Genomic DNA, 22129 nt, shown 5'->3' with positions numbered 1-22129 from the left:
TCCAGGTGCCTTCCCTGAAAAGGGCTGAGGAAAAATGCCCCTGGCACTGGTTGCCTTTACTCAGACCTTGCAGGTCATCCACACGAACATCTCCCAGCTCTTTTTCAGCCTACAGTCAGCTCTGGTTGGCTGCTACAGGCACAGCTGCTGAATCCCAAGACAGGAGCCTGCCTGGAGGCTGGTCTCAAAGGGAGGAGGCTTTTCAGCCTGAAGCACCTTTTTCCCAGTCCCAGAGCAGAATCTTCTGCTTGCTGCCCACAGTGTTTGCATCTCCTGAGAACCCAGCATGTGGCTCTTCCTCACAAACTGGTGGCCAACAGAAAGTCTGGCCCAGGCAGGATAGAAAGGAGAGACTGTGACAGACCACCAGCAGAGATGGTCCCACCAGTGCGTACTTACAAGTAGAGAATCCACTTGTTCATGCCCTCAATTTCATACAAGCTCTCTGTCTCTGACCCTCCTTCATCCAACGGCATCATACCTAAGGAGGCAATGACATCCCTGGCTTTCCTTGGAGCCCCTGGGAAACATGGGAGGGAAACTCCCAGGAGCACACCAGGAAGAGCTTCCCCATCAGGATTGAAATAAAGAAATGTCAGAGGGCAGTGAGAGGTTGGGCAGGAGGCACCAGGACCACCTGCCCTGCAGGAAGGGCAGTGCAGAGAGGCAGCCTGCAGAGGCAGCAGGGTGTGCACAGGGTGACTGGGATCAGTTCTGAGCTAAGGTTTGTGAGAGTACTGGCCACAAATGTGGCATCTCTCCCACTGTTTCCCAAGGTGTTTTGCTCTCATGCATTACCCAGCCTGAGGCCTCTGAAGTTATTTTACTCAGCAGGGTGGCACAGGAGATGCAGCAGCTCAGTGGCACAGCTCCCCAGGCTTGCTGAGCCTCTGGCCAGGTGTCTCCTGCCCTGAGTCACTTCTAATGCCAGTGTTAGGAATCCAGCCCTTGTGCCAAGGGTCCTTGGCCAAGCAGAGTTGGTACCTTCACCCCTGGCCCGATCACTGTCCATGACTTCAGCATGAGTGATCCAATCCATGTAGCCCTTCAGATCCTCCTCCAGCTGCTGCTTCTCCCTCAGCTTCTGAAACGTGCCTCGGGACTTGGCCTTCTCACGCTCTTTGGTGAACTCCCTGGCACAAGACAAGCAGCAGAGACGGACTCAGGAGGTCAGGTACCACAGCCTTCTGTCCCTGTGGAAAGTCTGAAATACCCTACTGCCTGGAGCTTCCACTGGCATGCTCCAGTGACTTTCCTCCTGGCCCTCTTCCAAGATTCCAGCCCATGGGGCATCATCCCCTGACACCTGATGGCAGGCAACATTTCTTTGCCCCCACTGGCTGCTTCCTGGGAGATGTTGTCTTGGACAAGGCAATAAATGCTACTTGGAGGCTGTAGGACTTCTCCAGGCCTGCCAAGGATTAGAGCAAGTGGGGTCTCACCTATCTGGGTGGCAGAAAGCTGCCCCAAACTCTCCACGTGGGGAAGGTGAGCTTATCCCATGACAAGTGACCAGGCCACAGGGAAAAGCCACGCAGGGAGCTTCATTCTTCGATTTTTCAGTTCCTGGTTTTGCTGTCCTCGTATCTAGCAGGGCTGCAGAGCTGCTGCCCAGCCAGCCTCACGTTGCTTGTGTTAGTAACAGGTCTCAGACATGGTAACGGTAATTAGGCACAAGAAGCCTCAGGACTTGCCAGGTCTTGGAAAGGACTTCCCTGGTCTCAAGCACATTTTAGCTATGTTTGCAAAACCACTTCAGGAATTTCTGCTGTGCCTGCAGCTTCCTCAAGGATGACTCTTGTCAGCTTCAGGCAATGCTCAGGTGCCTGTGAGCTGTCTTGGGGTCCTGAGCTTTTTAAGTGGGGGCAAGCTGGAGCATAGAAGGTTCTGTGTGAACATAAGGAAAAAGTTTGTCACTGTGAGGGTGCTGGAGCCTGGAGCAGGCTGCCCAGAGAGGTTGTGGAGTCTCCTTCTCTGGAGACTTTCCAAACCCACCTGGATGTGTTCTGTGTGACCTGCCCTGGGCGACCCTGCTCTGGCAGGGTGCTGGATGGAACAGGAGAACCCACACCACCAACAATTGGCTCAGGGGATGGTGCCAGCATCAGAACTTTGGTTTCTTTGATCATGGGGCAATTTTTACTGCACCCGACCTGCTGGGTCCTGCTGGGGTGCATTTATCTAGAAAGGGTAAGAGAGTCCTGGCACTGGAATTGGCAGGGCTCATTAGGAGGGCTTTAAACTAGGTCAGAAGGGGGTGGGTGAGGAAATCGGTCCCTCTGCAGAGGTAAGAGTAGGGCACAAATTAGGGGCAATGGAGAAGTCGGGAGCCCAGCTGCAGTGCAGGTAGACCAACGCACACAGCCTGGGCAACAAGCAAGAGGAGCTGGAGGTCCTGGTCTACCAGGGTGACTATGATGTAGTCACCATCTCAGAAACATGGTGGGACAACATGCACGATTGGAGTGCTGCACTGGGGGGTTACAGGCTCTGTAGGAGAGACAGGTGAGGGAGAAGAAGGGGAGGGGTGGCTTTGTATACTAGGGAGTCACTCTCTGCCACACAACTTGAGGTGGAGAAAGAAGGGATTGAGAGCCTGTGGGTTAAAATCAGAGGACAGCCTAACAAATCTGACATCCTGGTTGGAGTCTGTTACAGAGCACCCAGCCAGGATGAGGAGGCTGATGAATTATTCTACAAGCAACTGGAGGCTGTCTCAAGGTCATCACATCTTGTCCTTGTGGGCAACTTTAACCTGCCAGATATCTGCTGGGAACTTAATTCAGCAGAGAGGAGGCAGTCCAGAAGATTCATGGAGTGCATGGAGGACTGCTTCCTGAGGCAGCTGTTAAGCGAGCCTACCAGGGGACAGGCTCTGCTTGACCTGCTGTTCTGCAATAGGGAAGGGCTGGTGGGAGAGGTGATGGTGGGAGGCTGCCTAGGGTGCAGTGACCACGAGATAGTGAAGGTTTCAATATGCAGGGAGCTAGGGAGGAGCACCAACAGAACCTTCACCTTGGACTGCAGGAGGGCAAACTGCAGCCTGTTTAAGAAACTTATTTGTAAAGTTCCCTGGGTAGCAGCCCTCATGAACCAAGGGGTCCAGGCTGGTTGGACCTACTTCAAAGAGGAGCTCTTGAAGGCACAGGAACTGGCAGTTCCCACGTGCCGGAAGGCAAACCGGCGGGGAAGGCGACCAGCCTGGATGAGCAAGCAGCTCCTGGAGGAGTTAAGGGGGAAGAAGAGGCTGTATCACCTTTGGAAGGAGGGGAAGGCTTCTCCAGGTATGTGCAAGGAAGCTGTTAGATTATGTAGGAATAAAATTAGGGAGGCAAAGGCCCAGCTGGAACTGAAGCTGAACACCTCTGTGAAAGGCAATAAACAGCATTGTTACAAATACATCAACACTAAGAAGAAGGGCAGGAAGAACCTGTACTCCTTATTGGACCTGGAGGGGAACACTGTGACTGAAGATAAGGAAAAGGCTGAGGTCCTGAACACCTTCTTTGCTTCAATGTTTAACAGCAAGGCAGGAGTTCAGGACAAGTGGCTTCCTGAGCTGGGTGATGGGGTCAGGGAGCAGTGTAGTGCCCTGGTAATCCACTCTCCATCATTTTCCTCCAGTCCTAGCTCACTGGAGAGGTCCCAGGTGACTGGAAACTGGCCAATGTGGTCCCCATCCACAAGAAGGGTTGGATGGAGGAACCTGGAAACTCCAGGCCAGTCAGCCTGACCTCAGTGCCAGGCAAGATCATGGAACAGGTCATCCTGAGTGCAATCACACAGCACTTACAGGATGGCCAAGGGCTCAGGTCCAGCCAACATGGATTTAGGAAGGGCAGGTCCTGCCTCTCCAACCTGATCTCCTTCTATGATCAGGTGACCCGCCTGATGGATGTGGGGAGGCCTGTGGATGTAGTCTACCTGGACCTCAGCAAGGCCTTTGACACTGTCCCCCATAGCAAACTCCTGGCCAAGCTGTCAGCCCATGTCTTGGATGGGATCACACTGCACTGGGTTAGGAACTGTCTGGAGGGCCGGGCCCAGGGAGTGCTGGTGAATGGTGCCACATCCAGCTGGAGGCCAGTTACCAGTGGTGTCCCCCAGGGATCAGTGCTGGGCCCTGTGCTCTTTAACATCTTCATTGATGATCTGGATGAGGGGATTGAGTCAGTCATCAGCAAATTTGCAGATGACACAAAGTTAGGGGCAGATGTTGGTCAGTTAGAGGGTAGAAAGGCTCTGCAGAGGGACCTCGACCGACTGCACAGATGGGCAGAGTCCAATGGGATGGCATTCAACAAGTCCAAGTGCCAGGGGCTGCACTTTGGCTATGGCAATCCTCTGGGGTCAGAGTGGCTGAGAGCTGCCAAACAGAGAGGGACCTGGGGGTGCTGATTGACAGCCACCTAAACATGAGCCAGCAGTGTGCCCAGGTGGCCAAGAGGGCCAATGGCATCCTGGCCTGCAGCAGGAAGAGTGTGGCCAGCAGGAGCAGGGAAGTCATTGTGCCCCTGGACTCTGCATTGGTTAGGCCACACCTCGAGTCCTGTGTCCAGCTCTGGGCCCCTCAGATTAGGAAGGACATTGAGAGACTTGAATGTGTCCAGAGAAGGGCAACAAGGCTGGGGAGAGGCCTTGAGCACAGCCCTGTGAGGAGAGGCTGAGGGAGCTGGGGTTGTTTAGCCAGAAGAAGAGGAGGCTCAGGGGCAATCTCATTGCTCTCTGCAACTACCTGAAAGGTGGTTGTAGCCAGGAAGGGGTTGGTCTCTTCTCCCAGGCAGCCAGCACCAGAACAAGAGGACACAGTCTCAAGCTGCGCCAGGGGAAGTTTAGACTCGAGGTGAGGAGAAAGTTCTTCACTGAGTCGTTCGTCATTGGGATGTGCTGCCCAGGGAGGTGGTGGAGTCCCCATCCCTGGAGGTGTTCAAGAGGAGATTGGATGTGGCACTTGGTGCCATGGTCTGGTCATGAGGTCTGTGGTGACAGGTTGGACTCGATGATCCTCAAGGTCTCTTCCAGCCTTAGCGATACGGTGATACTGTGGACTGGATGATCTCTATGGTCCCTCTTCCAGCTCCTAACCTCCTGTGACTGTGAGTCTATTAATGCCCAATTCATTATAACCCTGTGCCCTTGTGTGGCTCTTGCCATAGCAGAGGACTAACAAACTCAAGTACAACTAACCCTGTGAACTAACAGAGGTGATGATGGTCCACAGGCAGACTCAGAGTTGAAACACATGAGAAAGACCACAAGCCTACACAGAACTGAGAAGAAAAGCCACCCCCCATCCCCACACCCCCCTCACTCCAATACACACTTCCCAGCAGCAAAACTAGAATTGCTGACTTCTCTCCACAGCAATGTGTGGTAGGTTGAGAGTTGCACCAGAGATGTTTTGTGCACAGCAGCTTGAATTGCACCTTGGCATTTAGCACTAATTGAGCCATTGGGCACAGAGGTGTTACCATCATTTTAAGTTCTTTACCAGGAGGGTGGTGGAACACTGGAACAGGTTGCCCAGGGAGGAGGTTGAGGCCCCATCCCTGGAGGTACTCAAAGTGAGGCTGGACAGGGCTCTGGGCAGCCTGAGCTAGTTGGGGATGCCCCTGCTGACTGCAGAGGGAGTTGGACTGGTTGACCATTGGGGGTCCCTTCCAGCCCAGACCATTCTGTGATTCTGTAACTAGGCTGAGAGTAGCTCCTTGGTGGGTTTGGATGAGAGCACTGAAGAATTAATTAGACTAACAGTAACTCCCCCATTGGTATCACAGGTGCTTCCCTTGGGCTGGCCATGAGGAGACTGTGTGCCCACGAGAGCAGGGCAGCACTGTGGGTACCAGTGGCAATGAGTCTTTGACTCATGGCCATGAGGCAGGGACTGCTGCCTTGGGATATCTGCTCAGCTCCTCTTGCTGTGGGTTCTGGCAGACCACACTACAACCACCTATAATGAGCTCCATGGCTGTGTTTGCTGCCAGCTGCTTGTGCTGCAGGGGAAGCATTGCTGTGTTTGGTGTTAAGCTAAAACTTCTGGCAGCCATAGACACTGGCAACAAAAGTAACTCGGGGCTCTGGGTTTCTAAGCACCCAAAAAAAAACAATCAGGGAGAGGAATGGAAGAGGAAAAGGAACAGATCCTTCTACAGGCTTTCTCCTTGAATGGTTAAACCCATCCAGTGTCCACACTGCTCACACTCACTGACCTGCTGGCAAAGAGAAAGGCCAGAGTAGCACCTACCCACTGAGCACCCCCAGCACCAGGTTGAGAACGAAGAAGGAGCCAAGCAAGATAAGGCTGACAAAGTAGATCCAGGGCCATTCATTCCCAATGGCATCATTTACCTGGCAAGAAGAGAGGCAGGTGAAGCATTCTGAACACTGTCTGCTGTCTGTCCCTGTCCCTGAACAGCCTCTGGGAGTTTTCTGCGCTCTAAAGCGAATGATTGGGATGGTAGCAGATCAGCCTAACTCTGAGCCCTGCCTCCTGATGAATTTCTATGTGGTTTTAGTGGAGGTAAAGCCAGACCCAAACATTTAGGGACCAAATTCAAACATCACCCTCATGCTGATGCCTAAGGCTCAGCAAGACAGCCTCCAAGTGACTGCAGCACATGGGGTCCACCAGCCAGGCACTGCTGTACCTGTCCTGTACCTTCACACAAAGGTGGGAGCTGGAGCATCCTCCTGTCTGTCTGGAGAGCAAACACAGCTCAGGCAGTGCCTGCAGAGATGTGGGAGAGATGCCTCATGCACTCTGGGATGTGCATCACATTAGGAAGCTTGGTGAGGTCAGGATGTTGTTCACTGGTGGAGATACCTAACCCTGCTGTGGGTCCTGTGTCCTGGAGGACCCCCCCTGCTCCAAGGCAGGACCAGCCATCCCCTCTGCCTAGCTGGGAACCAAGCCCACACTGCTGGAGCCTACCCAGTAGAGGACTTCTGTCCAGCCCTCCATGGTGATGCACTGGTAGACAGTCAGCATGGCAAAACCAAAGTTGTCAAAGTGAGTGATGCCATTGTTGGGTCCTGGCCAGCCGCTTCGGCACTCAGTGCCATTGATGGTGCAGTGTCGCCCGTGGCCAGAGCTGGTGCATGGGGCTGGCTTCTCTGATGCCACTGTGGCAATCACATCTAAGGGGGAAAGCCATGGTGTGAGCCCAAGACCAAGCTCAGAAGGTTCTAGCACCTCCCAGCCTCCTGCAGAAGCTTTCAAAAGGGTCCCCTCTCCCCACCTCCTCACTCCATGCACCATCACCAAGCTGGGTGCTGTACCCCACTCCTGGCACACTCCCAGGCCTGCAAGGAGCAAGAGCAGACTTTCTGCTACCCACAGAATCTCTGCATTCCCCACAGCAGCCACACAGAAACATTCCTGCCACATCATTCCCCTGGCACAGCCCCACCTGTCCCGAGGTAGTAGCAGGTCTTGTGCATCTTGCCCTTGAAGAGCTCTTGCCCAACAATGGCATAGATGATGATCATGAAGAGGACCAACAGGGCAATATGGAGCAGGGGTACCATGGCCTTGATGATGGAGTTCAGGACGACCTGAAGGCCTGCACCAAAGAGAAGGGAGAGAAGGTCAACCACTTCCTAAACAGCTTTGGGTGCACCTTGCATTCCTGCCAGCCCCCCTGAGAAGCAGCCTCTGAAATGCCTCATGCCAAGGGGAGAGGGCCACAGGGAGGCTGGAACTGAAATCGCTGAAGCAAATCTTTTCTCTGCCTGCCATGCAAACACTTAGCAGAGCCAGGCACCAGGCAGTGTTGAAGACTGCTTCCCATTCTGTTGCTGTCTTCCTGGCTGCATTCATATGACCTGAGAAACCAGAGGCAGACCCTGGCCCCTTTCACAGTGGCCACCCAAAGGTGCTGACACTGAGCCACAGAGGGAGCTCTGTGTGTGCTGTCAACTGCAAGCTGCAAGGGTAAGCAAGAACCTGTGGCTCCTCCACACCCACTTTGTGGCTGGGCTTGACCCAGCAGCAAGAAACCTGCCCCACAGCCCCCCGACCCGGCCAGACCCAGGGCTCAGTGTCCCCTGCAGCCCCTCACGCACTCGGCACTCCAGACACCAGGCGCAGAGGTCTCAGCACACGGAACGCTCGCAGAGCCTTCACGTCAAAGCCGCCCTTGCCCCCCGGCGTCCCACTCTGCTTGGCATTGACCTGTTCCAGAGTCATGGTGACAAGCCTGTAAGAGTTGGGGCAAACAGCAAGGAAGGGGGAGAAGGAGGAGAAGAAAGAAGGAGAAGGAGAAGAAAGAAGGAGAAAAAAGAAAGAAGGAGAAGGAGAAGGAGAAGGAGAAGGAGAAGGAGAAGGAGAAGGAGAAGGAGAAGGAGAAGGAGAAGGAGAAGGAGAAGGAGAAGGAGAAGGAGAAGGAGAAGGAGAAGGAGAAGGAGAAGGAGAAGGAGAAGGAGAAGGAGAAGGAGAAGGAGAAGGAGAAGGAGAAGGAGAAAGAGGGCATAAGGATGGAAACCAAGAAATCTGTGCTAAGAGTTTAGAGCTCTGCAGGCAGGAAAGCAAGGGACAGGACTCTGCTGAGCACCCCTCTGCTGGATTCCACCTTCGCTGCTGAGCAGCCCAGGGCCCTCCCATCCCCTGAGACCAGTGCAATCTCTAGAGGGTCCTGTACAATTCCCATTCTCCAGGGCAAGAACACCACAGAGGTGTTAAAGAATCAGAAACAGGAGTCAGAGAGGATCCCAGGGGATGTTAGGGCACAAAAAAGGGGGCCCAGAGGAGAAGGCCATGAACTGAGTCTATGAGAGCTGCCCCCAGACCCCACTGCTGTCACCAGAAAAACTGATGTAGCTGATGGATTATGGCCCAGGCCTGGCAGAAGCTGAGCAGCAGCAGCTTTGCCTCTCTGCATTACCCCAGGGACACGATGGAGAAGTCCAGCACGTTCCAGCCGTTCCGCAGGTAGGCATCCGTGTGGAACAGGAACCCATAGGCAATGATCTTCAGCATGGCCTCGATGGCAAAGAAGATGAGGAAGGCATACTCTATCTTCTCCTGGGCAAGCAGGGAAGGACACTGTCAGAACAGGCTGCCAGATCCCTTGTGTGGATGCTCCCCATGGGTCAGCCCTGCTGGCAGCATCCCATGCACACCATGAGCACTGTGCCTACCCTGGGCACCACATGCCACTGTATGACCCCCTGCATCCCTTCAGTGGTGCACTGGCAGGACCATGTCCCTAGCTCTTGCAAACTATGCCAGTAAAGCCACCACTTCCCAACCCAGCATCCATTCTGCCCTGGGATCCCAGGGAAGCGAAGCCTTGGGCTCAAGTCCTGCCTAATGCCAGATGTCTGTCTGGCAGAGTGAGCTGCTAGGAACTGGCCTGGGGGCTCTGCATTGCACCCCCTCCCAGGAAGGACCTGGCACCCCACTGCAGGGCTCAGCACAGCCCTATGGGCACAGGGCCTAGACCAGCTAATCTTTGCCCAGAGCACAGCCAAGAGTTGCTTGAGCCCACCTGGCTCTGCTTGTCACAGCAATCAGTGTCCTTGCTGCTGCTGGCCCCTTCCAGACTGGGATTAATCTCCCTGCAGCAGACAGATGGATAGTGCTATTTATACTTCTGGTTTTCCATGGCCCCTCTCCTCCATCTGCTCCCCATGAAGGGGAAGGAGCACCCCTGCAGGGGCTCTGCAGGGAACTGCACTCAGGAAGGCAGAAATGGCTCTGCCATGGAGCTGGGAGTGGGTGAGCACTGGGCAGGCTGCAGTGCTGTGAGCACAGCTTCCTTCCAGGGCCCCTCTGCCTTTGCCAGGTGAAAACTGCTGCTCGTTTAGGAAACCAGAGCCAGGACTCAGACAGCTTTGCTTGCTCCATTACCACATCCAAAGGCAGTGGCTGTGCCAAGTACCCCTGTATGTCACCCATACCAGTGCCAGTTCCTTGTTGGATCTGAGGGCAAGAATAGTAGGAACAGAGGCCTAAGCATTGCAGTCAGTGGTGTAAGCAGGGCTCTGTCCTCACAGCTTTAGCTGAGGCAACTCAATGCCATTTGCCCCCTCTTGCTCTGCTCCCCAAAGCCTGTCCTTGCAACCCCTGACAAGTGAATTCAAGCGTTGTGAGGCTCAGATCAGGTACCAAGGGACTGCAGAGCCATACCAGAAGGCAGAGGTCTGCAGGGGTATCTCCTGTGCAGTAAATGCAGGAGCATGGTGGAGCCCACTGCAAGCACCAGCAGCCCTGCAGCTGCCAAGGCCCAGGCTGTTAAGTGCCAGGATCTAGCCTGGAGCTTCAGCATCACAAAAGTTAATTCCTTTCCCTACTTCATCCAGCAGGACAGAATCAGGCTCCAAGGTTTCTGACTAGCAGGAATCTCCCCCTCAAACCCTCTTGCCCAGGAACAAAAGCTACCTTGCTATGCCTGGAGATCCCTTTGTGAAGTCCAAACCAGCTCCACTGCCCACCCTGTACAGCCAGTGAGCAGCAAGGATCAAAGCTAGGCCAAGGGACAGCCAGCAGCAGCTCCCTGTGACCTTGCTCCATTCCCTACACCCTGGAGTTGTGAATTTCCTTGCAGTCCCAGCTGACTGCTGTGCTGTGCTGTGCTCTCAGCCACAGGATCAGCCTGGTCGGGATCTGCCCTGCTAGTGTAGCACCCCTAGGACAAAACAAAGCCTTGGCACAGCCAGCATGAAGGTTCTGTGCAATGATCCGTCAGTGCTGACCAGGGGCATGCTCCACCTCCTGTCCTGCAGCTCTGGGTGCAGCTACCCATCCCATCAGGCTGTAGGCTGTGGGTGAGTTCTGATGTTAGCAGAGCAAGACCCCTGACTGTGGGACACCTCCCAGGGACCTTTGTTAGTGAGCCTTTTGGTGGAGAAAGTCCTGGCAAAGCCTCTCTGGGCTCTCCAAGTGGTGTAGCTGCACAATACAGACTGGCAACATCCTGAGCCAGGACAAACTTCCTGGCACGTGCAGACAGCAGCAGCAGGAGGCCCAAGGCCATCCTGTCCTGGCAGCTTCACAGCAGGGTAGGTACTGGGTGTCCTGCATGAGATACAGACCCCGCTTCATGTGCCCAGGGTGAGCCACGCAGACATCAGTCAGGCACTCCCCCAGCTCTGGTGCTGCCCATGAGTGGAGATGTTGCACTCACAACGCCAGCAGCCACCTTGTGTCTGTGCCATGAAGGAGTTATGCAGACCCTAGAAGCAAGGCACACACTGGCCATGGGCACAGCTCCAACCCCACTGACCTTACTGAAGCCCTGGCCATGCCCTAGCACCTGAGGACCCTCTCTGTGCCACCACCCCTCATCAGCCCCAGAATTCACAGCTGGCTACTCATGGTGGAAGGCTGCTCAGGGAAGGGTGGCAGAGCTGCCTGGCAGAGCTGGGAGTGGATATCTGAAGAGGCCAAGCTTCCAAAGGCCACAATAGGCTGCAGGTCCCTGTCACCCCCTGCGCTGCCACACACCTGTGCACCACCAACACAGTGACCCAGCCCCAGCCTGCTCAGCAGCTCCCAGACCCTCCCTGAAGCTCTCCAGAGTGTGTCCCCACTCCATGTTCCTGGTGACTCTTCCCAGGGAACAGGGGGAGCAAGGGCTTGGGCTAAAGCCTCTCAGTTGGCCAAAGCGATGCACAGCTGGTGAGGGGCAGGGTGACCAGAACACAGCCAGAGCTACTCCTACTTCCCAGCAGAAGAAACTTGCTGTGGCAGGACTCACAGCACTCACCCTCCTCCCTGGATTCCTCCAAACTATTCCCAGCCTCCTGTCCCACTCCATGCTCTCTTTTCCTTCTTCTGCACCATCAGCCACTGCACCTCCCCTAGAGACTCTGTCCCAGTCAGGCCCTGCTCCCTCTGACTGCTCTAGCAGCAGCCACCGCCTGGTCTGTCTCTCCAGGCTTTGGGAGCAGAGATGATGATGTCTGGATCTAAGCTAAAGGAGCCTACAGAAGAGCATCACCCTCAAAGATCTGGGGCAGAGATGCCAGGGCACCCTTGAGTTACCTGTCATAGAACCACAGAATGGCTTGGGCTGGAAGGGACCTTCAAGATTATCCAGCTCCAAACCCCTACCATAGGCAGGGACACCTCCCACTAGCCCAGGTTGCTCAAGGCCTCATCCAGCCTGGGCTTAAACACTTCCAAGGAGAAGGCATCCAGAACTTCTCTCCTGCAGCTCCAGCACCTTCATGTCTCACAGCACCCTTTGCTCTAGGCTGAGGGGTGCCCCTTTGCTATGGCTGTGGCAGTTGTCACAGGTCAGAGGTTTTTGGCTGGCAGGTATCTCTGGAGATCATCTAGGCCACTGCCTAAAGAAGGGACAGCTCAGAAATTTGTCTATGTATGTTCTGAATGTCTCCAAGGGCTCCACACCTCAGGTTTGGCTCAGTGCTACCACCTCAACCAGCAAAACAATGGACAAGAGAATGTTTTGGACACAGTGTGGAAAAGGGCTCAGCTGGTGCCTGTCAGAACCAGGCTGTGGAGGTCACAACTAAAAGAAGAGAATTCCAGAGGAACTGCAGCTAATTCTTCACAGAAGGGTCTGGGTTGGAAGGGACCTGCAAAGCTCATCCAGTCCAACACCCTGCAGCCAGCAGGGACATCCTCCACTGGATCAGGTTGCCCAGAGCCCTGTCCAGCCTCACCTGGAATATCTCCAGGGATGGAGCCTCAACCACCAAGGCTTCTTCCAGGACAGCAAGGTCTCTTCAGTGGAAGCCTTGCTGTGGAGCTAGGGCCCATGGGACATCCTGCCTGATGGAGCAGTGCTATATCCCCCAAGCTCCAGGGTAAAAGGGTAACAGCTTTCTGAAGCCCCCTGCCCTGAGCCTGCACATGAAGGTCTGCAGGCCTGTGGTCTGTTCTCATGACTGTTAAGAGGACTCCAGGAGACCAAGGGTGACCCCAGGCCCTAGGAAAGCCACATCTCATCAGGACTTTCTTGAAGTGAGTGACCCATGCCAGCCTCCAGGGACAGACACCCAACAGCAGGTGGCCACTCCTCCAAACCAGCACTGGACCAGCACTGCTCAGGGACTGCTGGACACAGGGAGCTGCTCTCAGCAATCCTGGAGGTGCCCTGGGCTACAGGGAACCAGTCTAGGGTGGCAGAGTTACACAGGACCCCCAAGCAAGTTGCTCCTCCAGAGCAGATGGAGGCCTGGGACACCTGAAGCAGCATTGAATGCCCACAGTCCTGTCACTGAACTGTGCCTGGGGCTGTGCTCAGGCTTTAAAACCCTAGGACCAACCAAGCATTGATCACCTCCATGAAGACTTCCAAGCTTTGACCACCTCACTGAAAGCCCCCAGGCATTGAGCACCTTGCTGCTGGCTTGATCCCAACATCAAGTAGTGGCTCTGGTCCATGATATCTCCATGGATATTGTCTCCAAGATGTTGTCTCCAATTTCTAGAGAGAAATGCCCCAGATGGTGGCACCTCCAGAAGATGATGACTCCAGGTGTAAACACCTCCAGTTACTGGTGTCTAGAAGATGAGTCTGGCACCTCCAGAGCTTGGTATCTCCAGAGCTTGGTATCTCCAGATGTTTGCACCTCCAGATGTTGGTCCCCCGACCACTGTGGCTGAGACACAATTCAATGCAGCCCCAAATGGTTGGAGTTTTGGTATAGTATTCCTTTACTATTAACCACTCCCATGATTAAAGAGGTTCTGTGGGGCACCAGCAGAACGCCTGCACACAGGCCGTGACCTGTGTTATAGAGTGTCCTCTGTGCAGCCTGAGCTCCAGCTCTGTCCCCCCTCCCCAGGCCTCCTGATGTGCTTCCAAAGTGCATGGGACTCAGCCCAGCTGCCTGGAGGTGCTCTGAGAGGGTGGCTTCCCTGTGACCTTGGGTCCCACTAGTGGGCAAAACCAGGTACTTGAGTGTGTGCACCATGCAAACACCAAGGTGCAGCAGGAGACCAACTACCCCAGGAGACAAATCCTGCTCTGAATTTGCCTTTACTTCTCTGTTGCCCATTCCCAGAGCCCAGGCACAGCTCAGCTGCAGCCATCTCCACTGCCTCAGGTGAGTGTCCCTGGGGAACTGCCTTGCTGAACACGTACTGCAATTCCCTGCTGCTGGGGAATGCCAAGCAGTGCCAGCTCACTGCAGGGCTGCAGACTCGGGGCAAAGTGACGATAAATGCTGCTAGTTTCTGACTGAGGTGAAAAGCCAAAACCATTTCTTGGGAGTCAAAGAAAATATTTTGATTTCATAAGAATTAGACAAAATAGACAAACCCAGCATGAGCAAGGAGTATTCTGGACCAAAAGAAATCTAATCACAAAATGAGATCTGCTGAGCTGTAGTTCTTCCAGGAGAAAGTGAAACACATTCACAGGAGATGCATGGGATATTAAACAGCATTTTTTTCACCCCCCAAAATGAGTTCTGGTTAACAGAGCTCTCAGAAGACCAACTCCAGACCTGGTGTAAGCCCTGGGTGCAGACCTGCCCTGGCTGGTCCTGGCAAGGCAGAGTCACAAGTATAGCTACTCTCCAGGCCTTCCACTTTGTGGGAGGAAAGTGGAAGCAGAGGTCACACAGGGGATTGTCCCTTCCCAAGACTCCCCTTGCTTGAGAGCCGAGTGACCTTCAGAGCTCAGTGAGAGCTGCCTGGGATGCAGGAGGCTTCTCAGAAGGAATTTGGGCAGGACAGGCTCCTGCACACCCTTTAGCAGTGAGCTCCAAGGGGAGCAGGGTTTGATCCCGCTTCCACAAACACTGTGGGGCAATGTCCCCATGGCTGTGACTGGGGTCACTCTCACACCTTCTGTGTCCTCAACAAGACTAAGGTCTTTAGGTAAGCTCAGACCTCTGCAGAAAGAGCTGAGCAATGAAGAGAGACAATTTCAAAGGTGACAGGGAGAGATTAAACACATGGCAGCATCTCTGCTGCAGGAAGATATGACCACACCAAGTCTTTGTTGCTTCTAGCTGTGGGCCCCATGAACCCCCATCAGAGGAGGAGGACAGAGATGTGCAAAGAACTGAACCTGGGGCTGGCAGGCTGCTGACAGAGGGCTGCAAGGCCATGGGCTGAAAACTGCCTCAGCAGGACACAGCAGAAGTGATCTAACACATCACACAGGAACAGAGGACACTTCACCTCCTCCTGCCTGGCTCCCACCCACGGCAAAGGCTGCTGAGTCTTCTTGGGCAGCACCAGCCCCTGCCCAGGGAGACTGTGAGCTGGGCTGCTGCCAAGCTGTCCCCCCTCATGTCACACACTGCCCCCACTCCCACTGTGCCCACCGCCTGCTCTCCGCTCACCCTGCCCCAGCTTTGCTTTGCCACCCCCTGAGGCACCTGCACCTCTCACACCCTCCTGTGCCCCTTCAGCCAGGGAAGATACCAAAGGCAATGCCTTGAGTGGAGCTCTGTCCTGAGCTCAGAGGGATTTGAGGAGCTGGTCTGGCTGCTCTGGGGAGCTGAATGAGCACCCCAGGAATTAACTCTCTGTGGGTTTAATTCCTCTCCTCTATGATTTTTCTTGGGTTTATTTTTAGAACACGTAACACATTGCCAGCAGGGACTCATTTCCTTCTTTTTCCAAGGAAATGAGAAGCAAACACAATCTCCACTGCCACTAAAAGCCTGTTTAAGAGGGAAAGAGACAAAAGTAGCTCAAGGAACTAAAAATGGCACAAGGAAAACCTTAGTTTGTGTTTTACATCTTTGACTGCTTTCATATTTTCCCCTGCAGAGGCTCTAAGGAACAGGAGGCAAAAACTAGAAGAGTTTTTTTTAAGTCACAAGCTTCCAGCAACATCTGCACACAACAGCCCTGACCCCAGCATGGAGGAGCCCTGAAATCAGCAGAGCAGAACACTTCATTCAGGCCATCTTCAGGGGCTCGATGGGAATTAATGCAGAGTGAACCATGCTGGGGATGTGAAGAGGGGAAAGCAAGGACAGGCTAAAACCAGTGCAAACTACAGGTTTGGATCCCATCTAAACAACTTACTGCAGGCAAAATGACTGGGAGGAAAGGGGGAAAAAAAGAACTAACTGGTTAGTATGGAGCAACCTCTCTGCTTCACCAAGATGGTTTAGGTATTTTCCCTTTTTATTTAAGAACCGACATGAAAATCCAGTTTTGAAAGGAAAGGTCAGAAAATGTGACTCCAAAACCAATGGACTGCAAGGCCTGGGGCAGGAGGCTTCCTTTTGGAAGTCTCTTTTCCCCTGCACTTCAGTTGCCAGTCTGCTGCCTTTGATCGCCACCTAAAGGTGGTTCCAGGCCCCCTGCAAACCTCTTTTGCAGAGGTTTCTGCCCCACTGCCTCCTGCATTGGCAGCGTTTCCCATCTGACATCTGCAGATCTGCTCTCTGCAGCCCGGTCACGGCAGGATGCTGCCGGTCAAACATCTCTAAAGTAACATCGATTATAACCTTGAATAGGCTGCAACGAGCCTGCCTTGGGGGTGCTGGCACCCATTTATAGCTGGTGATGCTCTTCAGCATCCACACAACTGCAGGTAGAGCCAATCTGAAATGCTGAGTGATTGGAATTCACTCCTGTAGCTGGGACACCTCTGCCATGAGCACAGGCTGAGGGAGCTGGGGGTGTTCAGCCTGGAGAAGGCTCCAGGGGACCTCAGAGCTGCCTTTCAGTACCCAAAGGGATCCTACAGGAAGGCTGCAGAGAGGCTTTTCCTGAGGCTGTCTGGAGACAGGACAAGGGGGAATGGTGTGAAGCTGAGGCAGAGCAGGGTTAGAGTGGAGCTGAGGAAGAAGCTCTTCAGTGTGAGGCTGCTGAGGCTCTGGCACAGGCTGCCCAGGGAGGCTGTGGCTGCCTCCTGCCTGGGGGTGTTCCAGGCCTTGAGCAAATGAGCCTAGCTGAGAGGTGTCCCTGCCCATGGGGGGTGGGGTTGTTGCAGTAGATGATCTCTGAGGTCCTTTCCAACCTGAGCCACCCTGATTCTGTGATTCTATGACTGGGCAGCAGCAGATGCTCCCACCACAAGCATCACCATCTTGCACCCACGCCACACTGAACAGCCAGCTCCACAGAGCCCTGGAGATGGGCAGCTGGCTGCCAGCACACAGCAGGAAGGACTGGACCTTACCAGGCTGGAGTTGGCAATGTTGGTGTCATCCTCAGGCATTGGCAGGTAGATGGCCAGTGCAACACAGTTGGCAAAGATGGTCAGGAGGATGATGATCTCAAAGGGTCTGAGAGGAAGTGTTAAGGAGTGCAGACAAGAATGAAACAGCAGCTACAGCCTTGCCCTGTCCTGCCTGGGTATGTGGGGGAAAATCCCTCTGGCTTTGGGGAAACACTACCAGAGTGAGCAGTCAGAATCCTCTGCATACCCTCAGCTGCTGTCCCTTTCTTGTTTCCCCACAGAGGGAGGGAATGGCTCAGGAGGAGATACAGGGCCTGGACACTCAGCATCTGGCTGCTTGAAAATGGCAGCTTTGGCAGAGGACATAGGGGAGAAGGCACCATTCAAAAAGCTGCAGTGGAGGAGGAACAAGGGGACAGAGTTTCCTCCTGATGATCCCTCAGGAAATCACCCTTAGGGGTCAGCACCCTCTAGCACAATGCAGGCACTTAAAGCATCACCCTCCAGAGTGTGTTGGCCCTGCTTCCCGATGTCCTCAGTATTCCCTAACACTCTGCTCACAAAGCCTGGCAAGAAGGCATCCAGGGACAAGGCAGCTCAGCCAAGGTCTCCTCTAACAGAATATTCAGCTGCTGATCTCCCCAGCCCCAGTGCAGGCAGTGCTCCTGTGACTGCCCCAGGAATGCCACAGGCTGGGAGCCACCAGTAACCTCTCTGCTGCCTCTTCCAGGGCTGTCCCAGGCAATGGGGCAGAGCCCAGGGGTCAGAGGCTTCCCTGCTTTCTTGAAGATGAGATGAGCAGCCCCTCCCTGAAGGGTGACCTATATGGCAACTGGAGCTGGGGTCAGCTTGCTGCTTGCAAGCTTGTCTGCCACTAGTATGAGGTAGCAATGTAGTGGGCCAGAGTGAGCCAAAAAAAGCATTTAGTGTCCCCCAGCAGTGTCCCTGCCTCTTGCCACTGCACCGGAGCCTCAACATCTCCTCACCTCCTTGTCCTGCAGTCTCACTTCTTTCTTTCCAGCAGCCTCTTGCCGCACAGCATCCAAGGGTCCCAACCTGTGCCTTGCAGTGACACCCACACTATCCAGTCACCTGAAAGAGACCCTGTCCCCATTCTGTGGCCCAGCCTTGTGCTCTGACAGCAGAAGCTAAACAGCAGAGATGTGCCCAAGGAACAGGAGTGGTGCCATGCTGAAGTCAGATGCCACATATCCTCACAGAAAATGTCACAGCTAATCTCCCCTTGGCAGCTTGGCTTGCCCTGAAGACTATAAGAGCCTTCAGGAACTGGAACGACCCTGCTAGGCCCTGCCAAGCCTGATCTCAGAACAGGACCTGCCAGGTGTCCCTGGATATAAATACAGCCAGGCACAAGAGAGCTGCTGCAGAAACCTGATGCCGTGCATTGTTTGTCTTGCACAGGTCAGAGCCACCTGCACCCTGCAGCCTTCCTGGTGCACATCCACCTCCCCCCTCCACGCTCCCCTTCCGAGGCAGCAGTGTGGGAAAGCCCACACTGTGCTGTGCATGCCCAGGGCAGGAGCAGGAATGTGTTTGAGCATGTTGGAAGACATAAATCCTATTTCTAGCTCTTCCCCTGCCACCAAGCTCTATGCATAAGTTCCTTCCATGCCCAGAGCCTATTTCAGACACAGACACAGCTCCCTTCCATGTGCTTGCAGAGAACCCAGTCCCCATGCCAGAGAATCCCCCAGTTTCTGCTTTGCTCCCCCTCCTCAAAGGACAGAGCATGTATGCAGGGACAGAAAGGTTGAAAATCCATGGCAAGCACAGCACCACCAGAGGTGTGAGCATGCCCTGAGTGCCTACAAATGGGCAGCCTGGACTTTGAACTCTATGGCATCTCCAGCAGTGCAGGGCCACGGCTGTACTGGCCTTGTGGCACTAAGCGTAGAGCGGCACAGCCAGCCTAAGGCAGCCAAGCCACCTCTAAGAGAAGTAAAGTCTGGACAGGGCTGGGGTGATCCTGACACCATCAGAAAAGTGCAGATAGGTTCAGTGACTGAAATGGGAAATGTTGGAGCAGACAAAATAGACTTGCTGGAAATATCCCTAAATTCCACCCCTTTTGTTTGAGCCCAAATGTTTTGCTGAAGCCCAAGTGAAATGTTTCATCTCCTGTTCCTTTCCCTTCCATAAAGCAGAAGTGAACAAAGCCTAGAACAGCTCCTGGCTGGGTGGCAGAATCAGGACATGTTGCTATTTCTGAGCTGTAAGGGCCCAGTGAAAAGATGGCAAATCAACGAGCAACCTCCCAACACTGATCCCTAAATTGAGTCAGAGGCAGAAGAGAATCTGTCCCTTTGAACAGCAGCACTCACAGAAGTCTTCACTTGTGTCAGCAGCCTTGGGGAGGGATGGAAACGGGAAGCTGAGAGGACAACAGTGTCAACAAGGATTCTGGGGATACTGACTAGCCTCCACTACCAGGGCAGGGGGCAGCTGAGGGATCAAGCAAGTGGTGACACACACACAGCCACCCCAAGCAGCTCACCATGCTCTTGCTATCCACCCCTAAACCTCTCTCCCGGGGCATCCTGTTGTCCCCAGCTCCATCCTCAGCTCCCATTCCCCCAACCTGCCCTTCCTCCTCTGCCTGGCCACCAGCACACCCCAGGCCCCTCCTCACCCAGCAGGCTGTCCTGTTTCTCCCCAAGCCCCTTGCCATCCAGCCTCCCCCCGGCCTGTCCCACACCAGCCTACCCAAGGTCCTCACAAGCCTTCTCCTGTTTCAGTTTGCACAGCCACTGCCTTTGCCACTCATCTTACCAGGGCTCTCTGAACTTGAATGGTGCTGACAGCTCTCCTTCCAGCCACCCAGGGATCCTGCTCCCCAGCCCCCCTGCTCACAGGCGCTCACAGGCACTCACAGGGGTGCTCCCAAACCCCTGCAGCCAGAAGGATACTTCCACTCCACGATGCTGATGCAAGCCTTCCGCAGCGGGTTCTGAAGGGTTAAACAGAACAGAGCCCTGGCTGGCCGGGGGGCTGCTGGTGGCAGCGGCTTCTTGGACTTCTCCTTCTGTTGCCTCCTCCTCATGTCATCCTGGGGAGAAGCAGGCTCCATGATGTTTCCCTCCTAGTTGTGTCTCCTTCCACAGCCCCCTGGGTCAGCTGGAGCTCCTCTGGCTCTCCCTGCGCATGGAGCCTGTCTGCTCAGCACACCAGAGGCCAGCAGGGAATGGGGGCTGGAGCCTGTAAAAACACACAGCATGAGGTTAAATTTAGATCATGGCCTGGCTCCTGGATGCTGTCACAGCTCCTGAGGCAGCAAAAGGGCCCCTGCAGCTGTTGCTTCTTTAACGACACATTGGTAGGCAGGCAGGTGCCTCACATGCCAATGGCCAGTGGGGGTGGAAGAGGCTGCCCAGCAAGGGGCCCACTGCTCCCAGCTCAGTTCTCTCCCCGGCTGCTGCAGCCTCCTTGGCTCTCCTTGGCCCAGACTGGAAAGCCAGGCTAGCTGGGGCCATGCATGCAGCCCCACCTGCTGAATCCCAACATCCAGGGCAAGATGGAGAACCCAGCTCTGGACTGCTCCCAAAGCAGTTTACCACCCAGACTTATCAGTGTCCTTTTTCTCCACGATTTAGTCTTCATCTGATGAAAATTGCTCAGCTGAGCCCTGGATGCTGTGATGCTTGGGCTGCAAGACTCTGGGGCCAGCTCACTGACAGAGGCTTTGACACCAACCTTAGTTTCTGGGAATCTTATTAAGTCTAAAAAGTGCTCTGGCATGCTTTTCTGAAGGAGCAGAGGAAACCCAGGCTGGCCCCAGGCAATGGCCTGCTCAGCTTCACCTCCCCACTCCTGCTTGCAGGGTATGGAGAATGCCTGTGGGTGCAGGAACCCAACAAGCCTGCGCTGGATTGTGTCCTGGGAAAGCCCAGCTGGATGAATGGGATGAGCAGTTCCAGTAGCTCCTGAGCTGGAAGGCAGGCAGGGAGAGAGGCATCTCCCCAGGACAGGAGAAACTGAGACACCAGAAGGGGCTGCTCGTGGGTTTGTCTTGGGGTTTCCTGCACTAAGTCAGCAAAATAATTATAGCAATCACATTAGCTACAGATGAGATCCACAGTAAATGGCATCCCTGTAGGACAGGGATGTTGGATGTTACAGCCTAATGCCAACTGACCACCTGTGCACTGTGCATCCCCAGGAGCTGCTCTACACACTGCACCACACTGCCTTGTTCCAAGCTTGCTATCCTCTCCTTTGCAGGGCTGGTCCACCATGGAGGGAAAGGACTTTGCAGTTGTGCAGCTAGACCAGGAAGGACACAGTGCTGAAGGGACCAGCCACTCCCTGCCCATGGCACAGAGACAGATGTGGGAGCAACTCCTGCAGCTGCTCCATGGAGCCAGCACTGATGCACTCTGGGGGCCCTTGATGGTGAAGCAGTTAATTTAGTAACCTGCCCCTTCCTACCACACTCTGCTGCATTTCGTGAAAATCAGAGTCACACCCTGCTCAGTTTCCACATCAGGCAGGTTCAAGTATGTTCCCTTTTCTCATTCAGTCTTTTTTCCTCCTAAACCCTGGTGGAAGCCAGGAGCCATACTTCTGCTGCTGCCTGCACAGGAGAGCCTGTCATGGGAAAAGCCAGGACCTGGGGGCCATCTAGTGGGAAATCCACGGAGAACCATCTGCACTTTGCCAGCCTGGAGAAGTCCCAGAGGCCCAGGGCAGAGTGAGTGAGCTGGGTCTGGGCAGCCTGCTCTAGGCCCCGGGCCTGTAGAGAGGATGCTCAAATCTTCTCTGACTCTCTGTCCAGCTGCTGGGCACACACACCTTGCTATGCTCTGTTTTACACAGGGCTTGCTGGCAGCCACCAACCTGACACACTGCAGTGCTCTGTGTGTTCCTCCCTGCCTGGCAGAGAGACTCCTTCCTCAAGAGACCTCTTCAGATCCATCCTCATCTTCTTACACTTCCTTGACCTCCCATGTTCATCTGCTCTGTTGCTGCTCTCAAAAGCGGCCCCAAATGCAGCGAGCCCATGGTGGAGTCCTGCCACTCCAGGTGGGCTTCTCCTGCTGCTGTGA

The 22129-nt window shown here is 54.5% G+C and overlaps 1 protein-coding gene across 7 annotated transcripts in view; it reads right to left on the bottom strand.

Annotated features, from left to right (window-relative positions):
- CACNA1S (calcium voltage-gated channel subunit alpha1 S) overlaps positions 1 to 20277 on the bottom strand; it is a 50684-nt gene extending 30407 nt beyond the window's left edge. For 4 of the 7 annotated variants that reach the window (XM_068164699.1, XM_068164700.1, XM_068164701.1 and 1 more), the window contains exons 1-9: positions 19994 to 20276; positions 17067 to 17172; positions 8883 to 9022; positions 8065 to 8198; positions 7410 to 7562; positions 6932 to 7137; positions 6245 to 6348; positions 985 to 1133; positions 400 to 481 (exon numbers count right to left, since the gene is read on the bottom strand). In XM_068164699.1, coding sequence (XP_068020800.1) covers positions 400 to 481; positions 985 to 1133; positions 6245 to 6348; positions 6932 to 7137; positions 7410 to 7562; positions 8065 to 8198; positions 8883 to 9022; positions 17067 to 17172; positions 19994 to 20154 — 1235 coding nt within the window. In that variant the 5' untranslated portion in view covers positions 20155 to 20276. Of the gene's footprint in view, positions 1 to 399; positions 482 to 984; positions 1134 to 6244; positions 6349 to 6931; positions 7138 to 7409; positions 7563 to 8064; positions 8199 to 8882; positions 9023 to 17066; positions 17173 to 19993 lie in introns of all 7 variants that reach the window. The other 3 variants (XM_068164704.1, XM_068164705.1, XM_068164703.1) reach the window with 1 other exon arrangement.
- Between the last annotated feature and the right edge of the window lie 1852 nt (positions 20278 to 22129).

This window comes from Melanerpes formicivorus, unplaced genomic scaffold, assembly GCF_026170545.1.
Source record: "Melanerpes formicivorus ecotype bairdi unplaced genomic scaffold, bMelFor1.0.p_v2 SCAF_82, whole genome shotgun sequence".
Classification (NCBI taxonomy): Eukaryota; Metazoa; Chordata; class Aves; order Piciformes; family Picidae; genus Melanerpes; species Melanerpes formicivorus.
Note: the sequence above shows the minus strand (reverse complement) of the source record. Positions and strands in the feature narration are given on the sequence as shown.